At 39.0% G+C, this 26,670-nt stretch overlaps 1 protein-coding gene across 16 annotated transcripts in view; it reads right to left on the minus strand.

Moving 5' to 3' along the window:
- Positions 1 to 3,347: 3,347 nt before the first annotated feature.
- Positions 3,348 to 26,670, minus strand: part of ATP2B2 (ATPase plasma membrane Ca2+ transporting 2) — a 441,468-nt gene continuing 418,145 nt past the window's right edge. For 7 of the 16 annotated variants that reach the window (XM_086755389.1, XM_086755390.1, XM_086755397.1 and 4 more), the window contains 4 exons: positions 24,568 to 24,675; positions 20,551 to 20,733; positions 14,211 to 14,297; positions 3,348 to 4,639 (listed from right to left, as the gene is read on the minus strand). In XM_086755389.1, coding sequence (XP_086611515.1) covers positions 4,328 to 4,639; positions 14,211 to 14,297; positions 20,551 to 20,733; positions 24,568 to 24,675 — 690 coding nt within the window. In that variant the 3' untranslated portion in view covers positions 3,348 to 4,327. Of the gene's footprint in view, positions 4,640 to 8,065; positions 8,122 to 14,125; positions 14,298 to 20,550; positions 20,734 to 24,567; positions 24,676 to 26,670 lie in introns of all 16 variants that reach the window. The other 9 variants (XM_086755403.1, XM_086755399.1, XM_086755395.1 and 6 more) reach the window with 4 other exon arrangements.

A 26,670-nucleotide genomic window follows, 5' to 3' on the forward strand; every position in this document is an offset into this window, starting at 1 on the left:
TGTGTAAGGAGGAGGTAAATGAGCGACAGAGAATCAAAAGAAAAATATTTTCAGATTGTTACCTAGACTGAGCTCACAAAATCAAAGCAGAAAATAGTTTAATTCCAAAGTAGCTGGAAAGCTCAATTAATCCAAGAAATCTGCTGCTTAACTACCAACTGTTTTCTGTGGGGCTTTTGCTGAATTTACTGTGTTGAACACGTTTTTATTTGTCGGTACCTTTTCTCCCAGTGTACTATTCCATTGTCATTTTGTCTGCTATCAAATATCTCATCATTCAGAAGATGTGGGTAAAAGCTTGAAATCTACGTGAGAAGACAGAAAAATCTGTAATTTGAAGGACTTTACCTTTAAAAATGAGCTTATATGACAGTTACACGCCTCACACCTTGTCTGAGTTGTTCAGCTCTGTCTGTTTGGCTAACTAACTAAACTAAGCTTGCTGTTGCTAGAGCCGTAATGCCGTATGATCACAGGCAGGTTATGGAACCGCATCAGTCTAAGCTAAAAAAAACTAAAAAAGGAGGAACTCCCAGGCTGAGGGTCTGAGCACCAGAATGGGAGTTCCCTCATTTTATCCTGGCACCGCATATGCACAGTTTTTAAGGTCTTAAGTGGCAGAACACAACTTCTGAAGTGAACTCCTGAGTTTTAGAAAGTTTCAAAGGTCACTTTTCTGATCATGACAGTGGGGAGAGAAAAGAGATGAAAAAAATACATATAAATGGAGAGATATGTCATATGGGGCAAAGTGCTAGGAAAACAGACTTTGATGCCTGTGGCTCTTAGGACCATGATTAACTAATTATTTCATATGCAAATTCACAGGGCCTTCATCCATTTTACTTATTCCAATTTCAGCCACTTCACTGCAGCGGTCCCATCAGCCATCCCCACCACCGTGCACCACCGCAGCGTGGAGCGAGTTCTCTAGCGTGTCGCTGCCCCGCAGTCACACAGGGACTAAAAACCCTCGGGGCCAACTCGGCGCCCTGGTGTAAGGAGGTGTAACCACTGCCTGGCAACCCGGCTGCTCACTGCCAATCCGGAATATTTACAGGCACCTTCACATTAAAACATCCCAGTAGGAATCCAGAGCTAGATCTAATGACTTCAGGTGAAAAGAAAGAAAGCTGTTACGTTCAGACCATTATTGTTCATGCTGCTTTGTGAATTTATTTCTTTAAATTTTCCACTTGTGCTCCTGCCAAGAGAGATCTATTAGACAGAAAGCAGCAAGAGTAAAACTTTATCATTTTCTTTCAAACTATAAAATAATTTACATCACATATTTTACTTACTTTTGTCTTTTTTTTTTTGAAACCACAAACATTCCAGCATCACACTGTAGGAATAAGAATAACAATAGAAAGCATAACCTTTTGCATAGTATTAAATGAACAGACAGAGTAAGTTCTTTATTTACAATTATTGTCTAGATAAAAAAATTCATAAAAACAGATGAATGAACATATATTAATAACCCCTAGTGGGATGGATTGCCAATGTACCACTGTATTGTTGTCCACAAATCTCATGCTGCTAAGTACAGTACGTAGAGAGCGAGCATTTATATATTGCAGGGAATTTTAACAAACTGATCATTTTGGTTTTTGATCCATTGTTCCCATCACAGAGAGGTCAAGCAATAAAAGAAAGGAATTGTGATGCACGACTTGTAGTTGAAAGGTCATAGCTATTCTGCTTTTAAAAAAAAAAAGTCTATAATTTATCATATACATAAAGCACAGTCTCTGCTCACAAAAGCCCAAGTTTTCTATGCATCTCAGTTTATATATGTTTTACTATATATACACAGAATGCAGTGTTCATTTTCTTAACAGTTTTCAAGTCTGCAAATGGTACCTTAGGGAGGGGTACTCCTACAGGAAAATTTTTTAAAAATGAAACCAAGAAAAAATATGAAGAGTGTTTGAAAATAAAAAGGCAAACAGTCAGTGTTAAGATGCTGAAAAGAAACTGTTCCAGTATTAATAGCTTCTGTAGATGTTCAAGTCCAAAGCTAGAGGCTTCCCTGTAAATAGATATCACTTTTTTTTTCTTCTGGATATCCCAAATAGGCCATAGAAACCCAATACATGTTATACAAAGGTGAATCACCGTATTTACAAAGCGAACAATCCTGACTGAGTTTCAATCACTCTGTTGCTAGGAGATAGCTAAAATAATGATGTTTTCATGCTAGCTTTTACTGTTAAGGAGCGGGTCACGCTATCTGTGAGAAGAGAGCTGTGTAGGCCCCCAAGGCCTGTCCTGTAGCTCAGTGAGAAGTTTGGGTCAGAGAGCGAGCTACGAGCCTGAGCCAAAGCCATCCAACCTCTACACCGCGTCCGGGAGCCGGCAGGTCCAGCGGGTTAGAGCTCTGCCTGGCCGCACCGCGCCTCAGGCAGGGCAGCCTGCAGCTTGGCCGTGAGCTGCAGCTCGTTTTGGAGAGCTCTGCTTCTGGAGACCGCAGAGATGCACCGCTCGGTGAGCCAGCTTCGTACGACCAGTAACGCCTCAACGAACCAGCTTCTCCAGCTAGCCGGAGAGTGGTTTTCAACACATCTGGCATAAGCAATTGTGTAAGTCAAAACGTCTTTTGCACTGTACAGTTATGGAAAAGATCATATGCTGAAAAGTCTCCGGGCAAACTTTATATTAAATACAAAAATTATTTATGAAAAATCCGTGATCCACAAAGTGCTTAGCGTTCAAGTGGTTGACATAGCAATTATATAAGCTCATAGATTTTAAGTTAACAGGGCTGTTACCATCTTGAAAAACATTTTTCACCCTCCGTACTGCAGGTTTTCAAAATAGCTTTCTTTGAAGAAAGCCCAAGGTAAAATAATGTATTACTGTGTTACAGTATAACTTGTGACTACAGGAAGACAAGCTTGGTTAAAAAAAAAAAAAAAATCACACAAAGCACAAAATACAGTTAATAGAGTTTCATTCAGACCTAATAGTGCAGAAATTATATTTTTCTTTAAAAAAAATCAAAGCAACAACCTACAGTGATTTTCATCCAAAATGCCAACAGCCCATACTTTGCAAGTAATAAGGAAATAAACGCCTAAATTACTAACTGAAAAGGATTAACACAACGTATCACAATATTTTAACAGTAGTTTTATCTCCATATAGACAAACCAAATATTTTAAATATTTTAAATTATATTTATAAACTCAACTCAGTTTCATAGAATATCTCTCTAAAAATATTTTTGGAAGCCATTACTGTATGTTTAAAGAATGAAATAGCCTCCGTTACGGTATGTTGCACCAAAACAAATTCAAGCAGATTATCAGAGGAGGGGGGGAAAAAAAAAAGAGAGAACCTGATCATTTTGATTTTTATTTGAAACAAAGGAAGCCTGTTTCACCTCCCTGTATATAGGATCACAATGCTACATCCAATATGTTCTATTTTGGCTTCTTTTGTTATTGACTAGCAGTATCTACATTATTTAACAAAAAAAAATCAGGCAGAAATCAGAACACGGTTGGAATAAAATATCCAGGGTGCGATAGTACAGACATCTTCGAGGAGCTGAGCTGAGCCAGTTTTATACTACTTCGGCAGGAAGTGCTTTCTTAACCCTACAAATAGTTAAGGATATTATCTACAGGTTTGTAAACAAATTACATTCTTTTTTAGGACATAAATAAGTTAAAATAGTCAGAGCAATTTGAGCAGAAACAAGGCAACATGCCAACAAAGAAACTTTATATATATATAACTATATATATATAGATAGATATATACATATATATAATTAATTCTGTATATACTTATATGTATATATCTCTATATATAGTCTCATAAATGTTTAAGTTCCTCTGTCCAACTGGTGCAAATCTACTGTGCAAGTTAAGCTTTGCAACTTCAAAAAAGTTATTTAAATTAATCTATACAATTGAGTCCATGCCACACAAGCATTTCAAAAAACTCACAGACCAGTGAATTGGATAAATAGCCTCAGAAAGAAGTCCTCTGCAGTTCCTGCTTAAGGAGGAAAAAAAAAAGGAAATAAAAAGAAACAGAGAAAGAAGGGCCAGAAGCGTACAGTACATTCATGCAGGAGGATTTTTTTTTGTTTTTGTTTTTCTGAGAGGGAACAAGGGGGGGTATGTAAATCAGCCATTCATTCTTTCCCCAAAACCATCGTGATCAACAATTCATTCATTGTCTCAGAGTGAATAAGAGTTCAAACAGCTTTTCAGCCAGCAATGTTTTTAATATATATATTTATATATTTCGGTTGCTGTGGGGTTTTTTATTTTTTTTTTTTTTATTTTTTTTTTGCAGTGACCTTCTCAGCTAAAGTGATGTCTCCAGGCTATGTATTGGGCTTCCTGGACTAGAAGAGGTAGCTGATTTACTTGTATCAGTTGTAAGATTTATTCCACTGTCGATAGCACTGTTGTTCTTGTTCAGCGAGGACGGTGGACTCGAGTTTTTCTTGAGAGCAGGGTCTTCTTCTAGGTCTGTGTCATCAATGAGTGGGATGTGGGGCTGGGAGTCTTCTATCCTAAATTCAGGATGAGTCATAAAGTTGTGAATAGAGGTTCTAGACTCTGGTTTTTCTAAACCTTCATAGAGAGAGCTACGGAATGCCTTCACGACGCGGATCTGGGGGGAGAAAAGGAAAGAGGGGTTGGCACCTTCGGAGGGCAAGGCTGTGTCAGAGATACTTTGTGAAAAATGTAGCGTATGGTTAGGGCAGTGCAGGCAGCTGGAGTCCATAGTCTCTGGATGTTATATGCATAAACGAGTGGCTCAGTTATGTGCATTTTGAATATCGGTATCAACTGCAATATTAAAATAAATCAAGTTTAAAGCCATCAAAGAACTGATGGGAAGTACTGGTTAAAGAAAGCGAACATCCACTCGTGTGGTACATCCCTAGTAAAAGACAAGCCATGTTAATTGTAATGCAAATGTAAAACCATGCATGTTGATAGTTTTGCAGTGAGTAAGTAGGAAGGCTTTTTTAATTAAAAAAAGTCTCTTTTGTATTGTTAAAAAAACACTACACATAACGTATCACACTTCACAAACAGGAAAGCACAGAACACAGACAGTTGGATGGGTACGTATGAGACACACACAGGAGCCAAGTGTAAAAACTATAATTAATATCAATGTTTTAAAGCAAAATCTAAATGATGGATGCAGCCAAGAGCACAAAAAGCCAAGCAGACAAAGTACTAAGCATAATCATGCTACTACAGGGGGAAAAAAAAAAAAAAAATCACAGTTACCACATGAACAGAGAGAACTTGCACACAACAACTACACTTGGAAGCCTGGATAATGTGAACATAGTATTGTTGAACCAAGTTTTATTTTTCCTTCATGCATATGTGAGGTAAACACTCGAGTATAGACCCACTGTTCTAGCCATTTAACTTTGTTGTAGAGATAAAACATGTAATAAAATAAGGTATTGATTGTTGGGTTGAATTGAATTACATTGTTAAACAGGAAGCTTTTTCATTTTCTGTGTCTCAGTTGTAAAACCGTGAAGTTATACGCTGAAAGCGCCACAATTGATGCCATGTATGCAGTCTTTAAACTAGATCAGCTGAGTTGTGCCAGGGTCAGTCTAACGGCGTTAATGGCGTTAACCACCCGACAGCAAGGACGTGGGAGAAAAGAACCACCGAGCCTCAGCCTGGCAGGGACAGGGCAATTGCTTTCCCCGCAGAAAATGAGAGGAGCATCGCAGAGCTGAGGCCTCTGGGCAAAGGGCAGGGATGCTGTCTCTATCCCAGTGACCTACCAGTTCTGAGAAGAAGTGAAGGTTTGTGCTGGTTTATTGCTGAAAAAACATAACTTTTTGGAAGGGGGTGCGGGGGCAGAGAGGAAAAAACAGAATGGCAAAACGTGATCTGTTGGCAAATGTTTTATGACTAAGTATGAGTTCTATCCTTCTACTTCCATGTAGTTCATGAATGCATTTTTAGCATTTCTTAGTGGGGAGACCAGAACACAGGCAGAGGCAGAAAAGGTGCAAGCAGGCATCGTGAAAGCTTCTCCACACACATTGGAAATGGTTTGGTGGTTGGTATGTGTATCTTTCTACATGTATAAACTAACAACATACTTTCCTTCTCTTGAGAGTGCCGCTTCTTACTGCATAGATTTAGGTTCTATTTGCCAGCTGGATTCTTTTTAATAAAGGTAAAGTAAATTTTTACCTAAATAAAAAGGTTGGCAATTTGCTATTATGCTTGAACAGATCCAGCAGAATCCAATGCAAGTCAAGCTTTTCTTCAGGTCGCACAAACTGTATGTAAGCCTCTACGGGTTAGCAAGGGAGGAACTTATTTAAGTTTACGAGGCTTCGAGTTCCATAGTAGGGAAAGCATCTATATTGCATTTAATACCAAAATTTGGCATCTAATTTGCATTTCTTGACAACCTTTTAGTCAATCTAGCTAGCTAACATCTTACACAGCTGAGGGAAAACTAGAGATTTCAGTTGTGTTTGAAAGCCAATTGTGAACGCCTGCCAGCCGTGACCTGAATTTGGTTCTCTGCAGTGACTGCTCGAGCTAATGATCTGTTGAAAGAAGGCACCACGTCAGCATCTTTTGCTTAGGTGTGTTCACACACCAATCTGACGATACAGCTGCAGAATGTATCCTCAGCCAGCACTCTGCCATTTTGTGTGCAGATCTGGGGCAACGTTTTGGCAGGGACTGCCTGAATCTTTCAGGAACATTTAGACAAAACGGCTTTTACTTGTTTATAATGATTTTTACTGAAAATATTAGCTTGGGACTAGTCCAGATCTGCTGAAACATAAAGTACTTAATCTTCTGAATGTAATGGTAATGTAAGGGCCAAACTTGGGCAAATCCCTAAAGCTGAGAATCCATGAAGCTAACTTTCTAGTAAGTTTTCTTCACTGAGGAGCTGTAGAAAACTACCTACTTTTCTTAAAATTTCTCTACAGTTTGAGAGATGTAATATGTTTTCCATTAATTTTTCAGTTAAGTAGAAACTCCCTCCTCAACTTCAGATTTTGCCTATTTAGCTTGGCATCTAGAAGAAAAGTTCTTTGTTTAGTGTCACACCTTATTCAGTGACAGAATTTCTGCGCTACAATAGAATTCAAAATCTGGTTCATAGTCTGTACCCCAACGTATGAAATTATTGCTTACAGAAACAAAACTTGCTTCTTTCCTTATGTTAGTGGAAATAAAGGGAGAAGGTTTGTGGGATACAAAGGTGGCGTTTTAATTTCTATATAATAATACGACCGTATTTAAGCTAAGGACTAAAAAAATAGTGTTTACACAGAATTACATGGCCCAACAGCAACAAATTCTTTTAATACATGCTTTAGTTCAAGATTTGATGTAATATCTGGAGTAAAAATATTTAGGGGCTCTTCAGAAACAAAGCTCACATTACTTTTTTGAAGATAAAATAAAGCGGATGAACTCCATATCATGTTGTAATGGTTGGACAGCAGGTGAAAGCAGGGACGTACCATGATGGATAGAACCTAGCAGGTGTGGTTTGTTATGAGCCATGTAGAGTTCATGGAGTGATGTTTATTTATGATGCTGACAATGCCAAGGGAAGACAAACAGTGTGATACGGCTCCCTTTTCTCACAGTAATGGAGACAACAGAAAAAAAATGAACTGCTCTTAAACAAAAGACTGTGGGGACAACACTTCAGGACATTTTTGACATTGCTATAAGTTTCCACTTCTTTCTTCTCTGTAGCTGTAACAGAAAAAACTCTTCAGTTTCATCCCACCTTGAAAGTTAGATTTATTATACTGCATCAGGCAAGAAAAAAGAAATTCAATTTTAGATACTACAAATTTTTCCCATCAGAAGAAAAAGGTGAAGCTCAGAATCTCACTCCTAAGTAGAACAATCTAGGCAAAATACACACGGCCTGTTGAGCGTCAGCAGATGTGTTGTGGTTGGTAGTGTGTGGGCTTATACTCGAATGTTTACCTGGCTTCATCTAAGCCAAGTATCTTGAGTTTGGTTCACATTCATTTCAGGCTCAAGGTTAAAGACTCACAACCTCTTTTTATTTCACTCTCTCCTGCTGAACCCTTTTGTCCAATGTTCTCTAGCCCTCTGGGAAAACAAACACATTTAATATTCAGACAGTAGAGAGTAGGGCACTGCAAAAGCAAATAAATTCAATACTGAAAGATCAGTAAGGTGATTAGTATAAAATTGTAAACAAGAGGTCAATTTTGCAAAGAGATGCCAACTCTTATGTGTAATTGATACTATTCTACATAAAGACAATGGCTATACAAGGTGAGTGAGTTTGGTCAAGTACTATTGCACAGATAAAGCTTCTGGGTTATTTTCAGCATATCTGGTTTTGTTTCTTTTTGAATCCTCTTAGTTTTAGTTGAGTCAAATCAGATTAGGTAGCCTCAGGAGGAGATACTGCATGTATTGGAGTTACCTGTAAATGTTGTGGCTGGTATGTTCTGGATTGTGTGATGCAGAAGTTGAGCAAATTCAAATATAAAATAAATAAAAAAAACCCCAATGAATCCTAGAAAAATTATAATTTCTAAGGTTCTGCCTTAAGGAGTGAAACACATGCATAACATTATCTGTGCTACCCTCTTTCTACATAAATATGCAGTAGATCCAGTCAGTGCTGCTGAAAAGCCAAACCACACATAGTGAGAGCTGAACAGAATTCCTACATATTCTGTGAAACCCTCCAGCCTGACTCTCATCTCACAAAAGGTTCAGATGGCTCTTACTCCACTGAATTTCAGAGCATGAGATCAGAACCACGTGCAGGTTTCCCCTTTCCATACCTATCGCCTTTATTGCAGGGCGTCGCACGATTCGGGTCTGAAGTTGTGTAGCAGATCTGCACGGTTTAAGGATGTTATACAACCCTTCTGAAGAATGAATTTCTGAGTCTAAGCCTTCTTGCCATGCTGGATCTCCAGCTGAGGACTTGGGTTTACATTTTGACTTTAAACCCAGTTAGCTTCCCTGCAGGGAAGGGACGGGGAAGCTCATGTTGATCTTGCGTATACCAGCGGGATTGTGACATCTCAGCTACAGCCAGTGAGAAGTTCTAACCTTTTATACAGTACCTCTGTCTCTAGCAACTGTTACATTTATAACTTTAGATGTGGACTTCGTCTGAAGTTGGGTTCTGCTTGTTCCATTTCCTCATGTGATAGTTACAACAGGTTGCCATAGAAAGCAACCGACATTTTCACGGAGGCTGGTATGCCCACTTGACTTGGTCTGTGATCTGAACATAGATCAATATTGGACAGTAGTCTTTGCCTTAACATTTGTTAAAATAGAAAATTTGATCAAAACTTAAGATTTTATCATAATTTTTTCTTGAACAGCCTGTCCAGCAGAATGATGATTACGTTCCAGGAAACTAAGTATGTAAGAAATACAGAAAAGCAAAAGCTGCTGGAACAGGGAATAATTTTTCTTGATACAAAAGAATCTGATTTTCATACACAACAGATTACAAATAGCTAAACTAAGCGCTCTCTTTCAGATTACCTACTAGTAAATGGACTGTAAGACCCACGAGAATTAAGCTTGCTGAATATTTTACGTTAGTTTGACACAGTTTGCAGATGCTTCTGCCCTTGTGCCACTCCGAGGCAGATGTTGCATGTGTAGAGCTTCTACGCATAAACAACAGGTTCTTGGCAAGTCAGATAGATTTCACCTATTTTTTAACTACAGGCAGAATGAAAAAAAAAGTTGTCCTTCCTTGCAATTTCATGCCACTTTTGAAGACTGTAACCCCCTCCAAAAAGTGAACCAGAGCAAAAATACCACCTCAAGGGTGCTATGTCCTTCTGGTGGGGAACATCTTTTAAAAACCAACCAAACAAAAAACTTTCAGAGATCTGTATGATAGAAAAATACTTCTGAGAATATTTTGTGATTGTTTTGTCAGATTTTGATGGGCTGCTACGAAGTTTGGAGTCATCACTGTGTGTTTTTTCCTATGTCATCCTTACAGGTGGCTTGTTTGAGGCTACTGTTGCTAGAGTTAATATAAGAAAAAGTTGGAAGCGATTCCCTGAAATATTCACTGCTGAAAATCTCAGACAAAAAATGACAGACCTCAACAGAACAAAGAAAAAGGAACTTGGAAATCCAGAAACTACAGCAGATTTGTGATCTGAGAGGTTGCCTTTTGTTGGGGTTTGTTTTTGTTCATTTGTGGTTCCCCCAGTGTTTCCTACACTGAACAGTATTTTTCCATTATAACCTTTTATAAAATAAAGGATTTCTTTTTGTAAGGGACCTGCAGTTGCTGGCTACTTCCACTTAGGACCAGTATTAACTATACATGAGACTGGGAGGAAGGAGGAAGAGCCAGTAGAAAGGAATATTAACTGTGTGTCTGTCTTGGGAAATTTGAAACCATGTTCTTTTGAAGGGCTTACCTACTGCTAATATAAACATCTGAGAACCAGAGATAGACAGAGTAGGATAAAGGTTAACTTGTTTACTTTGTGTACAGTTAGATCTACTCATCCTCTGCCTAATTAATCACTGCAGTAGCAAAGGCTTTAAGCATCTACTCAATTTTAAGCACCAGCTAACATTCTGTGTTACTAATTCTGAGCTTCAAAAGTAAAACAGATGCTCCGTTGCCCCACTGGGTCTGATTTTGCTTTCCCAAATAAAATGTAGAAAAAAAAAAACTTATCTAAAGTACATGTCTGCCAAAGATGCTCTGAGAGCACCTGCTACCTAACCCCACTTTTACATCTGCAGTGTAACACCTTTCCACGGACAGGACTGTGTCTGTGTGTTTGTGCACGTGATACGGCAAAACCTGAGACTCTGGTCACGACCCTATTGCAGACAGAGCCTTATTTCTTCCCATGCTTTCATTTGCTGTAGCTTAAATGTGTGCATATTAAATATGTGTGGCTATTTGGTTTGCATTTGAATAAATGTTCTACTTTTATCAGAGTATGTAAAGTGCCAAGTTTCAATTTGCAGAAATTTTCACTGTTTATTGAAAGCTGCAGCATTTTTCAAAGGAGATAAGCGACTCCATAAAGTGGACCTCATTGTTATCAATGAATGCCAACACCCAGAAATGTGTAACTTGGCAAGGACTGTGACAGCTAAAAAGTTTCAGCATAACTAGGGAAACTGTAGTAAATATTCCTTTGTATAAATTTCTTTTAATTAAGGTGGTGCAGAAGCCTATGAAAGATTTGAATGTGCCGTATTTATGAACAGCTGACAATTTCAGGTAATAACTTGCTAATTGGTTTCACAAACTGCTGTAGACATGGCTGCATTTGACAGGCGGATTCTTTTTAAGCATGCACTAACCTTTGAATCAAATGTTAATCTGCCCCAAAATACTAGAAAAAGCACATTTAAAAAAAAATCCAAAATGTTATTCTAAATCTACAGAAGCAATCTCAGGCTGGTGAAGTGTCACAGCGAACCGTATATGAAAAAGCTACACAATTCGTAAAGAACTGCATTCCTGTAATGCCTTTTTTTAATTACAAATCAATATCAGAACCTCTGCATTTTGGGCACCCAGAATGACCCCTGACATACCCCGAGTGCTGCAACATGCTGAAGATGAACCTTTCTGACAGTATCTCATGTTGGGCCCTTTCAAGTGTTAGACATTTTGGTCTTCGCTACACCCTTAAGGTTTTCCCTTGGTACTCCCTGTACTATATCTACATATAAAACATTTTTAAGAGCTACCTGAAGAGATGGAAAGGCTTCAAAACCACAGGTGCAATGATCCCATTATTCCCTCCCACCCCATGGGAACAAGGTAATCATTTAGAGTTCAAGTCATTCTGAGTAGGTAAGAGGAAAGAAGTCAGTCCTGTCTGACCAGAAACATTTTAAGCAAGGAGCTCAGAACGAGACCTCGGTGTGCATTTTGCAACTGAAATATTGTCAGAAAATGCCAATTCACAAAATATACCCCTTTTCTATGAAATTTGGATTAGGAAAGGTTCTCCAGGTTCTGGAAGATGAACAACCAACTGTAAATATTCAATTTAAAAATAAAACCCAGTTTTTCTTTTCTTTGTGTTTTCACTGTCATTCATTAGGGTTATGTCATTGTATTAATAAATTAAAACATTCCCTAACGGTCAGAATTGGAAGGACACACTGGTTTGATACTAAACAGACATTATATTGCAGTAATAACAGTCCAGGATAACCACTTTAAAAGGTCCAAACTCTAATCAATCTAACAAATCAATCACACAGTCTTTATTTGACTGAATCAAGATGGGTGTAACTGATGAGCTCCATGGACCTGCTTTATTTTTCCGAATCGAGACACCAAAGGCTGTAGCAGATTATGCTTCCTCCTATTAATTAACTTCAGCCCATGCCCTTGCCTTTGGCAAGACACAAGACTATTCAATTCTTCTTTGCTTTGCTGCAATGGAGAGAAGAGGGGGAAGATAAATTGTCTGGTTTAGTTTTATTAGATTTGCCCTTTCAGACTGCGGGCTACAGGATGGTACGGAAACGTTCACCACAGCAGAATGAGTTGCGCTCTGATTTCTGCTGAAACGTAGAAATGTTATGATGAGAAATTGGTCCCTGGATAAATCCTGGATTGTGTGTGGTGGTTTGTGCCTTCTCAGTGTGGTAGCGGGGAGCAGTGAGCAGCAGGTCACTGCCTGTGCCGCAGCAGGGCCACGCAGCTCTGCGTGTTGGCTTCTCCTGGCTGTGCTGCGGCCCGCAAACGGTGCGTGCTGCGCTTGGAATAAAAGTTAGCAGGCCAAACTGCCACCAAGAAAAGGCAGGAAAAGACACAAAGCTTATCCAGGGAGCAACTGCCAAAACTGGAGCTGTAATGGCTCTTTGGGTTCTCCAAAAAAACAAAGTTTCTCCTTTGAATTTTAATTCCAACAAAACTTCTAATGCACGGCTAAAACTTTACGCTTCATGTTCAAATGCTGCAGGGCTTTGCACTCAAACTGAATAGAAAGGTCAAGTTTCCTTTTTTCTCCAGTTCCAGAATTTTATCTCCTCTTTCCTGCCTTCCCTCTCTCCGCTCCAGCCAGATGAGACCGGCTGCTTTTCTGTTCCGTCAAGTTTTGACCAAAATGTGCACCAGGAACAGAGTGCATTCTGTTGTAAAGTGAGCGACAAGCTTGTAAACTGAGTTCCATAAGTTTAAACATCCTTTTAGTGCTTGCTGTGCTGTAAAATAAAATAGCTACTTCTAGTCCTGAACAAATAGAGATATAAACCCAACGTTAGGCCTGTAAGAGTCGTCTTGAGCAACTGGACTGTTGTCCAAGTTGAAGTTGTTGTCCAAGTTGACTGTTGTTGTCAAGTGAAGCAGCCCTTTCCTATCAGCTGCCTCACAGTTGTTATTCACCTCACGGCCTCTGCGCTAGATGCTGTTTGCATCTGAAAGCAAGCTGTGTCAAGATTTCAGTGTTTAGAAACCTCTTTCTTCCAACAAAGACATTTGTTACCACATTTATTTTGTAGTTTCAACCCTTCAACTTGTCTAGCTCCCTCCTTGCTTAATGCTCACCTCCCAGTGAAGTTAGAGATCACAAATTATTCTTCTGCCATTCATGTAAACCCTAATCCCTTAGCCTTCCATCGTAAACTAGATTCTCTATTTCCTTGTTCCTTCCTGTACCGCTGCTAATTAGAGCACATCTTTCTTGGACACGAGTGACCGATACGACACACAGGCTTCCCGATGGTACGATCTTTTATCTGACAAGCTGTGTTACTTCATGTATTTGTAGAACCGTTTGAAGTATCTATTTTATAAGCAGTAGAAAATATATCCAATGAGACTGAGAAAGCATGACAGAGAGCCTCAAATAAAATGAGAAGCTCCATGCACTGGATAAAAAATGACTAGAAATTCCCGTCCTAACAGTAAGTTAACTAACCTGGCAGTGAACCGCGGAGAGTATCTACTGTACACAAAGTAACCATGGGCATGTGTTTCTGGGTACGTGTAAACTAATAAACACAGCAGGACAAAACGGGAAAGGGCAAAGTAGCTCAGTCGGAAATGACCGCTACGTTAAGTTGGCATCTCTGTAGGTCTGATGCATTAAGAATACACACTCACGCCCAGCCGCAGCAGCAGATGTGCTGGTAGGAGAGGAAAGAGCATTGGATAACGATACGTGACTAGGGCTAGAAATATTGGTTACATCCTGGGTCTGGCTTGTGACGGAGGACTGTCTCCTTAGGGCCCCCTGAAAGGAAGTGCCACTCTTGAAAGTATTGACTACTTCGATCTGTAATGGAGGAAAGAATGAGACAAGTTGCTTAAGGTATGGATACAGTTGCATAACTGACAGGAATAATAATGAAATGCAATAAATCAACCGTGCACACAGCTTTACTTCAATCGAAATCAATACTTTAAACTGTTCTTTTTAATGTTGTTAGATATGAAATGATCCAAATTTTCTGCCAGGATAAAATCTTTACATTTTAAACCATTCTATTTATATGTAATAAAGTAAATAAAACTGGAATATTTGATATAGCTAATCTCCACTCTTTTCCTACTGAGAATAAAATTACTTTGTTCCTGCTCTCTAGGTGTTCTTCCAGAGGGAGGAAAATTCACTCACTTAATTGGACTTGGTGGGTGGGGTGCAGACAACACCAAACCAAACCAAAAAAACCCCTTTACATATTAAAAATACGACTCCGTTTTTCCTACAAAACCAGGGTTGTTAGTATACTAGCTTGATCAAGTAGAAAGTGTTCCAACAAGTTATCTGACTTTTTCTATAATGAAAGTTTGTACAAATTAAGCATAGTGATAACAAATGTTCATCTTTTATAACGACAGATTTTAGAAGATTTAGATTTTTATCTTTGTACAGAGCACTTAAGATCACCCAGAAAATGATGTGGAACTGGATCAACTATTGCGGTAAGAACATGACAATTTTCTACCTGTTACTTTCATGTCTATTGTATGCACCGTTTGATATATCCATCCTGAGTTCCTTCCCTGAGTGCTTTATTCATCATCACAGAGGACGAGTTAAAAAAAGAACCGCGTGTTTCAAGGCATTCTTTGTCACCAGTGTAATCCAATAAAAAGCAGGCTCCATGTACAAATGTAAAGCCAGCAGATAATATAAAAGAGTAAATATGCGCTCCGAATCCCTGTACACCAAAATGTCCTCCTTGGTGCATAGTCCAACCACAGCACGTCAAGGCAGCAGCAGCAGGACCAATTAGAAGAATTCAACCAACTACTGATTTGAAGCAACCCACTGTTCCCCGATTTGTATCTGGTCCCAATCGGGGCTGAACTACGACACTCGCAACCTAGATCTCTGAACTCACACAGCCTAGAAAGCAGCTGGGAGAAGGGAAAGTGCTATATTTATTAATTAAAACAGCACAAATCTTGGTGCAAGCCCTCCTGAATTTTCCAAGTTGAAAGCATTATCATAAATTGGCTAATATTTTCTGCTGTGGTCAGTCTTAGTTATAAAGAAATTCATACAGCTTCATCTTTAACAGTATGGATGTGTCCCTTCCCATAATCTTAGCTTTGGACAGCATTGCTTATTTTCCTGCATGTTTTTATGGGAATAATCATAGCACAGCCAGCTGTAAGAGGGATCAAAGGTTACTGCTGGAAAACTGTCACACGGAACTTTCGCTATACAAACACGAAACAGCGAATTTGTTCCCTGACCCCCTGGTTACCAATGAGCGCCCTCTTTACCCATCCGTTTAAGTGTGCACGCTAACAGATGGACAGTATCAGGCAGTTATCACAACACTTCAGAGCTTTGCTCTCCGCGTTTTCTGCAGCGGACTTATTTGGAATTACATGTCCAATACAAAATATCACGGTAAAAAAAATCCAATATGAGGTGACTTAGCATATGGCATAGGGGTACCGGGGAATCATCAGCTAGGTTTACGCTGACTTCTAGGAAAACACATCCGGCTCAAACCATCGGTTATGTATGAAGGCATATTACATACTCACCTGCACTGTTCAGTGTACAAAAGTAGAATTAAATACAGATCTTGGGTTTTCGTGATCTAACACAGGTGAACAGAGCACTCTTCAAAAGAGACCATTCAGAAAAGATTCTAAAGACTCTTACTGAGAGCGTGAAGTGCGTGCCACTGCGGAAGACAGAGATGCTAAACCCTAAGCCAAAGGGCATTTCCGGGTGTACAAATGTCTTCCTAATAAACTGAAAGGAAAGACCTTAGTACAAGAATGAAAAGGTAAGGGAAGATCTGTATTCGGGAGTTTCTCGAGAGAACAGGAGTTACGGGCGTCTAATTTACTTGTTCTCCTGAAGAAAGTAACTACAGCTCTTCATGGATGTAATTCACAGGGGAGGACGAGAACCTTTTCAGAATCTCAAAAGCTGAACATCCAGGGCTGTGTTCTGCCCAAAGCCAAGAAAGAAGAGCGTAAGAACTTGGCCCACAAGTTTATCTTCCAAAACCAGAAGACAACAAAGAAGAAAGAGTCCATAGAAATAAATAAATAGTGCATTTTAAATTGAAATGTTGTTTTTAATTACAAGAGAATGCATTTATTTAGAACAATTCAAGCTGCTAAAAGGGAGAAACTAAATGATGTCACACATCATGAAAAGTTTGAAAAATTTCTGACAAAATACAGATGCAATCATGTTTTGATTATAGGCCTTCAGGCAGAGAGAAGAACCCACTGTCCTACATTTGAAGCTTATTTGTAAGGTTGGAATTTTTCACCTCTCATTTTTCCCTTTGTTCTGTACTCTAGAAGATCCGTATATTTGAGGCATGCACAGCCAATGAAGAAAAGTATCTTACACTAGCAGAATAGTCCTGGCAGAACAAACGTTTTTCTGATGTTTAACAGAGAGCAGATTTTCAGCAAGCATGTCTGTTGTCACAAGCAGGACCCAGGTATCACTCCCCTAATGTCCAGCCAGGATATTATTTAAAAAAAAAAAAAAACAAAACCAAGCAAACAACTTTTCTGCATGACATGAAACAGTTTCCATTCCACGTACGCTGCCATGTTTTCCATATTAAAAGCTACATGAAGAGCTGTAAAAAGAGGTGCTAGCTTTTTGTCTAACTTGAAAACCACTTGCCAAGAGTGACTCTCATTGCTCTAGGGTTTGCACTGGTTCAAGAGAAAAGTTTTAATGCAGAAAGGAAGGGAAAGAAAGCGCAGTAAGGCACCTCCTTCCAGTCTTTAGCATCTGAAGAGGAATAACCTCTTTTCAGCAGCAGTTAACGTGGCACCTGGCACCATTTCTAGACAGTTATTTCCCACCTTAGGCAGATAAACCAGACTGAATTACAGGATGAACGAAGCGGAGGAGGAAAGAATCACGCCCAGCGTTGTAAAAATCTGACATGTAGCTTGAAAAGTTTTCAAACCTCTACACATCACAATTTTTATGTACTCAAATATGAGGTAACTACAGAAACTTTTCAGTCTACAAGTTAAAAAGATGCAATGATTTTTGGTTGTTATTCAGATTACAGAGTTTTGCCTGAGGATGAACTTGCTGACCTTCCCAAAGGCTGTTAGATCTGCCAAGATGGTACGATCAGTCTTCTCTCAACCATTTATTCCTTCAGAATGAAGAATGTGTGAGAACTGCCACAAAGACTTTGAAAACATTGCTGAAAACTAGCAGAGGCTGAGAAGTCCTGTCTTTTATGTACTTTGAGACCACCTTTATATCTTTCTGAAACTTGCGTAACTAGGATGAGTCCTTTGTGAAACTTCTTGTGTCAGTGGTCTTCTGAGATCTATCCAGTAAGGAAACACTCTTCCATCCAGAGGAGAGCCTGCACCCATCCGGAGAAGACCTACAGTATATTTATAAGACAACAAAATATCTAAATGAACAGAATTAGAAAAAAAAAAAAAAAAAGACAATCAGAAGGGGGTAGCCAGTCTCTTTGACTTAGTTATGTGCATTTTTCATACACCTTGAACATAAATTCATGTATGTCTTCACAGAAGTATGTCTGATATTTCAGTATGAAGAATCTACAGTGGAAATCCTCTCTCTGGTGTCTATGTTTTTACCCTCTGTTTTGAGAGAGGGCACAAAAAAAGAAAAAAAATGTCTTTAGTACTGCTCTGGTTTTGTCAGTTTGGATGAGTTTTTACAAGGGAGATCTGTCAATTATCTGAAAAAACACCTATCTTAGATTCTTTATCAGTGTTTTAGGAGTGAAGGCTTTTGTTGACTGCTGCGGCTATCTGTCTAGTAATGACTGAGTAGAAAATAAGCAAAAATAAAGATAATCTAATATACAGCATAAATGTATGGCGGTGGAAACTGGTCTTGTTAGGATTTGAATGATCAGTCTAGTTGTGAGACAGTCTGGAGTTTATTCCTAATCTTACTGTCATCCTCTTATACATATAAAGTGAGGGGATGCTCTACCTTCTTCTTCCGCATCTCCAGAAGTGCCTTAGACATCAGAGGATTCTTGCAAATCCTCCAGCTCCCCAAGGATGCTACAGACATCCTTGTCTTCCATCAACTCTTCTTTAGCTGGCTTCCTGAGAAATGCAGTACAAGTGTATGAATTCACTTGGATGGGCCACAACACATAGTGCATCAAGATGCACTCAACTCAAGGTCCATCCAACAATGGATCTAATTTGACCTGCAGATAAGTTTGTCACTCTCCAGTGGACACCTTAGAACTCCTCCTGAATCCGTTGGCCTCTTTCCTTTTTTCATTATCATTCCACAGATGTGAAACAGATGTAAAAATCAAAGTCACAATACACAAAATGAGAAAAAAAATCACAGAGGCCTCTTGTCAGGAGAGAAACAATGCATCCTACCAAAGATATTTCTACAACTAAGAGCAGAAAGGAAACCAAGAAGATGGATGTTAGCAAAGAAATATAATTAATGTTCATTTTGGTTTAAAGAGTATAAAAGAATAATAATTTATCTGTGAATTAAGTGGACAAAGATATGCAGAAGAACTAAAAGCTACCTCTCAGACTAGAAAAAGAACTGAAAGGATGTAATTTGCTTTTTTGTGCTTGTAGTTGTTTACACTCACCACAACCAGAAAGACATCCTGACAGAAATGCCAACAGACAACACTCCTCCTGTAGCCATCAGGAAGAAAAGAATGCGCATTCAGAGGCCATCTTGATGAAGAGATCACCATCACCTGGGCACCTGTCACCCTGACACTGTGACAGTACGAATTTTCTCTCATGATGAGTGCTCCTGACTCAATGGAGCCAAGACACAACCCCAAAGCTGAAGATCCGTATTTAACCACTTTCCACAGAACCCTGGCACTTCACCCAAGCCCTCCATCTCTCTAACGGCAGTTTCCATCCTCGCTCTTTTTTGCTCTGCAGATGCACTAAGGAGACCTAGCTGCTTTCCCCCATTTTTTTTTCTAAAATGCATGGCTGCATCTCCAGAATAAGAGATGCCTTTTGTAGATGGAAAAGACAGAAAGTACTGTTTATCTTGAATGAAGTTCTGAGATAAAAATGCTCTTTAAAAAATATGTTTCTCTTAATTATTCACCTATTTTTCTTGTCAGCATCACGTAAAACATTCACATCTGATACGGCAAGTACGTATCTGTCTTTCAGAGCTGCTCTCTTCTGCAAGCTGGCACAAATACTTGATCTTAGAAAGATCAAGCAGAGAGCAATGGAGTGCTACAAAACATGCTACTGCGTGGCAATGAAAAAGGCAAAAACTTCAAATAATTGTTTTAGCACTACATGACAAATTTTCCTGGCTATCCTGATCCTATATTTAGCACCACGTTTCAGTGCAAGTATTTAATATATTTTAAAATGCTGTGGATTTTTCTATTTAGCAAAAGTGTTGTTTTTTTTTTTAAATAAAGAGATGGATATTTCTAGGAAATCATCCACAGTAGCCCACACATACATTTCAGTATTTAATGAAGGCTTAGGTTGTTACTACTAAAAACAAATCCAGAACCACAATTTTAATTACTTAATAGGAAAGAAAATCAATTACTTTTAATCATCATACATATATGATAGTGCCAGACTAACTTTTTTTTTTTAATCCAATGGTACTTTATACTTTAGATTCAACAGTTGAAATTATTCTGTTATTGCAGAAATGGCAGCAACCATGTATTTTTGACAAAATAAATCCGTATGTTTTAGAAAGCCTTCAGAACATGTTGCTAGCCCTTTTCACAGCTGGCATTTTCCAAGCAGCACTGAAGTAGAAAAAGAATGTCCATTCATAGCAGTCTCAAAAAAAAGTAGTCCTATTTTTTCATATTGTCATTTTATAATCTTTTCGCTTTATCTCTTCTGATATGCACAGAAATCCTTTGTTCAGTTCACCTGTTTCACTATTTCACGTGTTCCTCCTTTGAAAACAGTAAAGCAATTAACAAATACCCTCGTTCACACACACACACGCTCTGTGGCTTTCCTTTTATCTTGCCTCGATCAAAGATTAAGCACATTTTTCTAGACTATGTGAGCATTTACTTCTGGCATACCTGGGTTTGGATTCTGTTGAGCCCTCTGAACCAGAGAATTTGTCCACGTCGAAGTTCTCTCTCTGCATGATCAATTTCTTCCACATCTTCATTGAGTTCTTCTTCAGGGACCTCCTCCTTCTCCGTGAGCCTCCCTGCCTCCTTTAAAAACTTTAGCCTACTTGTTGGGATGGTGGCAATGACCTAAAATTATAAAAAAGTACTGAAAACATAAATCTCATTCAATAACTATAAAATAGCAATAGAAGTGTAATGATGTGCTAATTACAGAAGAGCAGTGACGTTTTAATGAGCTCTATAGTCTTTCAGGAAGGCTAGATAAGCATGTTCACTACATGACACTTACACAACTCCGTTTTAGGACAAAAATACTGGTTTCCTGTGTAAGCAATAAGCAGTACTTGCATTGTTAAACCACAGCGGCAATCCACAGCTATGGAGCAAGCTTAAAGCTGGAAAAAACATTGTTCTGTCTCAAAAACCTAGGAGAGGGTGTAAGTATTTGAATGTAGTTATCTAAAGACAACTTAGCAAGGTTGATACTTCTGGAGTTACAGTTTGGGTGTTTCTAACGACTGATAATAACATAATGTGTGTTAATGTGAGCTGAACGTTGCATCTCATGCTTATAAATCTTCTCTCGCTACACTGGATCACGTATTCAACTTCCCTTTGTTCCACCAAGTTGAAATGCTTTTCTTGGCATTTATCAAAGCGAGGTTTCAGAAAGGTGGGGTTTGACCGTCTCCCTCTTGAGGGAGGGCCCTCTTCCTCTGTGTCCTTATTGCTGATAAACTCTGATTAACTCAGCCCCACTTCTTGTTCTGTCTACCAAAGCCGTTCTTGGAAGTAATTAATACAGGAGATGGCGACAATCCTAACCACTTGCAAATCCTGTAGTTAGACAACACTGTAACACAATTATTTTAAATACATTTCAGTGTTACCCTCTTGGGCAGTCATTTTCTCTTTGTTCTGGTTCCTTCTGTCAGCTTGAATAAAAGTATGAACAGATGGCTAGTTAACTAAGACATTACCTGGAACAGATTGAATACTTCAAAAAAAAATCTCCTACAAAGTTAACTATTAGACCCATTTAACAAAAAAAAGTGCTGCAGTTTTCTTTCTTTGTTTGTCTTTGTTTCAGCAGTGAGCAGTCACACCTCTGAAGCCCAAATGTGCGAAACATGGACACAGAACCCAACAGGTGCAGGGAAGTTGGTGAGGATCTCTCTTAAGAGTTTTGGAGAACTGGCATGGATATAGTGAAGACAAATGAAAAGGTACCAGATATTTTCAGGATGAAAATGACCTGAGCTTGCTGAGGGTCTCCTTGAACTTCATGGTCCACAACTCCACTTTTATTATATTATTTTTAAGGACAGATAAAGAAAAGTCAAAGAAAACCAGCTTCCACACTGCTACAGAGCCTTTTAGAAATGCATTTTGGGGTTAGAAAAACACAATGTAAACTTGGAAAATTAATGAACTGGTGTGACACACGGAAAGACTGAATAGGAGAGACAAATAAGTGCCAGTCAATGAAATACTTACTGAAACTGCTTCAAAGCGCTGCAGTGCCAGCGCTCTACAGAAACAACCTACTTGAGATTGTTCGGTACCTGAGGACAGCGATGGTGATGAAGCACGGCAAGGCAGTGCACACAGAAACAGCTGTGTCTGGCAGCGATGCTGTGTGGCAGAACATCTGTCACACCTTCACCGCCGCCTCAGCCAGGCTGAGATGCTGCCCTAAGCCTTTTCTTAGGGTCTTCACCTCTCCTCTGGTCTGGTCATTCGTTTTCCATATCTGCGGACACCCGCCCAGCTCGGGTAACGGCAGACTCAACAGACTGGATGCAGATTAAGGAACTAAATATTATTCCCAGGAAAACTGTTGTGGGTTCTCTACAGTGATCAATAATTCTGGGAAGGCAACATGAAGTATTTTAGAAAGACCTGGTTTTCAGAAGTGATGAGGGCTGCTTTTTACAAAACCACTTTTTAGAAAAGCTGCCTTTTAGAGGCCCTCAAAGTATGTCAGATTGGGTTTCCAGAAATTACAGCTTAAATCACTTTTAAAAGTGCCAACTTTAACATCTAAACTTCAAAATCTTGATTGGTTTTAGTGTTTCACAAGAACAGCAGGTTCAAGAGACTGCGATAAAGCAAATGGCTAACAAATTTGGTTTGTGCTGAACTAGAATTAGTCACAGCAGGACAGAAAAGGCTGAGAAGGAAGAGAAAGCACCTCTTCTAAAGGAAAATCAATCGCTTTTACTGTAGAGTTCCATGGAGAGAAAAACTGCCACAGACCGTAAATCAAGCAAATATGTAAATAATGCATTTTTTTAGCTTGTGTTTTTCTTTTCTGGTCACTAAATACTGACCATAAGAGAAAGGTTTTTTTTTCCCCTCTGTTTCTTCTGTATGTAAAATTGTAGTCTTTTCAGTGACAAAATTGTGGCGGTACTCCAATACTGGTTGTAACATAATGGCAGGGGTCTCGCAATAAGGCTTGGGCAACTGTGCTGATCTTTAAAGTGAAAACAGATGCTGATATTATTCTTCGTTTTCAAAGGTTACGTAGTAACCATGTGCAACAATTCAGAATGCAAACAGTGCATTGATCAAAGTTTGAGGGAAATACCTCACAGCTGAATGATCTAATAACACTGCAGGGATTTTTCTCCCTTTCCCTGCTTTTCTTCTCCCCTCCCAAAGTTGGTATTTTCCAATCAGCTGAAAAGAAATCTTTTATTTACAGGAATTATCCAGCTGCCTTTAGGTTTTCCCCTCTGCAAGGCCATAAATCTTCAGTTAATAACTACACTGGAACAATCTAATAGTAGTGGTTCTCAGCAACACCGGCATTAAAAGCTGTCATGTCTCTGAGCATATTTCTTAAAAAAAACCCTCAGTCTCAGCTGTCCAAAAAGTTATTTTTTTCCACAAAAGAAAAAATAATCAGTTTTGTAATCTAGCATCTATTCATTACAATTCCACTAGAGCCATTTCAGCATTCAGTTGCAGTTGGCAATTTATTGCCTGTTTCTTCCTAGTGGCAAACTAGTTGATCTTTACATCTGAGAGGCAAAATGTAACTGCATATTTTTCATATTTTTTTCTACTGTTTCAGCTGGCATCAACTTAAATACATTAATAACACATTCAAAGATGAAAAAAATTAATGTTATTATTAACTTTGCAATATGTGTTTGTACATAAAATGTAGTATTTTAACAATACTGACTGTATTATTACTTCCAGACAGATAATCACATAACTTAATTATCTCATTGACACTTATTTTTTCCATCAATATATAATTTTATATTAGCTAATGATGACAAAGGTTGTAGAAAAATTTTTAAACGAGACATGAATTAAACTGCACTTTTCTGCAGCTCTTAGAGAAAAAAAAATCCTTTTTCTTTCATCCCCTCTTCCACACTTCCGAGGCAGAAGCAGAAGGATGGAGGACCACTGTGGGTGTATATTAAATGCACCGGATTTAGTCCGGAGGCCAGTTCCAAGGCTACCATGGGCTGACAGAACGGCAGTTTCGGCAAGGCAAGGAGTGGGTTGACCCAGAACTGGGATTTCTTTTCACTTTCAAAAATTTGCCATGGCTGAACAGGCACATGCTACGGTGGGTGCAGTATTGCAGGGAAGGTGTCAGGGTGTTTGCCCTCACTACACTTTTTTTTTTTTTTGTGGCTAGAGGACTAGGTTCTGAATCAGAAGTCTAAAAAAGCCCAACTGAAGAAGACCCTGATGATAGCACGCCCTGCTTAGGGAAAGAAAAGCTATGAAAATTAACAAAACTAAAAGGAACAGTGGGATGAATTATCCTTACTACTGTATGTGTTCTTCACCCCGTATTTCAATGTGTGCTAAATGCAACATTGAGAGAGATCAAGGCAACAACAGTATTGTACGATTCAGAACAATACCAGACCTTTGATTGGTTTGTAAAAACAAATGAAAGAAACCTGCATACTCCTGAATGCTTACCTGACCCCACACAAGTTCTCCTAATCCAATAAATACACACCACATCCACTGGTCAAGCTGCAGGGGAGAACAGCTAAATGGTTTTCCTCCAAACTGGACAATTACTATCTACAAAGAAAGGCAGAGGAGAAAGGGGGGAAACATTATCTGGGGAAAAAAACAAAACAAAACACAATGCTTTCCTCAAAAAACCTGAAAACCCACAAAAAAACCCCAACAACTTTCAGTCATCTGAGATTTTACTCTCTCTTCCTACATATCAGAGCTCCGCTGGTTTGATTCCAACATGTGTTACCAGTACAACAGTGAAATGAATTCTCAGCAGTCTGTTTTTCATTTTGGACTGTCCACTGCATGAGAGATTTTTTTCCCTCTAATTAACATTTCCTTGCGCACTTACAGCTGTGTTCTCACAGACAGACTGACAGTACAGCGAAATCGTGTCCTGCTGCAGGAAGGATGGCAAACCCCACACCGTGCAGCAGGACAGCCAGCACAGAGTCTGAGCAAGCTGCGCAGCCTGGCTGGATTGAGAAGGCTCTGCTAACTGAAAATCTGGGTACGGATGTTGTTTGTTCTTAGTGCTGCTGCAAAACCAGGCACCTGAAATCACAAGCCAGAGATTTAAACCGTCAAAGGCTGCACAACAGGAGTTTAAAGTAATTTCTCCAGTCTAAGATACACACTAACACTCATACATAAAGCAGCCGCTTTCCTGCGCGAGTGGATAAACACAAACCATGAACACAAACTCGTTTCATGCAACGAGCAACTGCACAGGAAGAAGGACGGGGACAGAGAAAGGAAGGCAGCGGATAGAAAGTGGGAAAATAATTGGAGAGAGTAAGGCAAGAGGAGGAGACAAAACAAAAAGTGTGAATATGATTCTAAAATTATAAGAAAGAAATTACGACTCCACACTGAGAAATTTCTAAATGCTGTACGGTGGATGTGGTATATTTTAATCCATCCTCCTTCACTGTGAAAATTATTTATTTATTCTGAAAGCAGAGAAAGAAAGTAAAAAAAAAAAAAAAGCAAGCTATTGCTTGTCCAGGGACAGGTGTGGTAACCACCTTTTTATCTCTTAAGCTGTGGTAGCTCTCATAGGAGAGCAAATCCAATATCAAATATCAAATTTGCAATAGCAAATACTTTTCTGACATTGCTTTAGCAAGAAACGTTATGCAAAGCTGTATTTCCACAACGTAATAAACACAGTGGAAAATTAATAGAAAAATTGACTTTCTGTTATCCCAAAAAAATTACCTCGTTTTAAAGAGACTTAAAAGCAAGAGTCATAGCCTAAGAACCCTTATACTACAGTGTCCTTTCTGGTTCACGGTCAGAGTGCAGACTGTGTGTTTCGAATCGTGCACCCCAGTATTTTAGCTACCAGGGAAGAGTAAGACCAGCAGCCAGTTCAGCGACGTGGCTAGCAGCTAGATGACACTTTTCCTTCTCCCAGACAGCTGAGTACAGTAGTGCCTAGAACTAACAAAACATCCTCAGACATTATCCATGATTGAAAAAAAAATAATAATCTTAGAGATGACTGTGGATTTCTCAGGTCTCTCCCGCCAGGCCTGAATTTTAGTTCCTGGTAGTAAACCTGATTTTGAATTAGCTGTTAAAGACCATCAGCATCAAGTTCTACTACAGGTTGCTGGTGTCCTTCCTCCCTACTTTTAGAAATCCCTACCAGATAGAAATAGCTTGACTCCAAGCGATTGTGAGGGCTGCAGTAGACTTCCAAAAGGTAATGTGACATGGTGTCAAGTACAAGGTATATGCCAGCAAATGGATGGATACTGGAGAAGGAGGAGGAATTAACAAAATTACAATTGTTTGGGAAAAATGTGTATTTCTGTTATTATGTTCATATATGACTGGGACAGCAGACTCATGAGATGGACATGAAGATTTACTACCAAGACGTAGTATGACCGAGGACACCGAGTAGCATTTGGCAGTGGCATTTAACCTCAAACAGATCTGCATTACCTAACTGAAGGCCAACGTGTCTATTCATGGAGTAGTAAATTAATGGAAAATGCTTTGTTGCTATTGTTTGGTAAACTATCTAATGATTTCTTCTAAAAA

The sequence above is a fragment of the Chlamydotis macqueenii genome, chromosome 10 (genome assembly GCF_036417535.1).
Source record: "Chlamydotis macqueenii isolate bChlMac1 chromosome 10, bChlMac1.mat, whole genome shotgun sequence".
Classification (NCBI taxonomy): Eukaryota; Metazoa; Chordata; class Aves; order Otidiformes; family Otididae; genus Chlamydotis; species Chlamydotis macqueenii.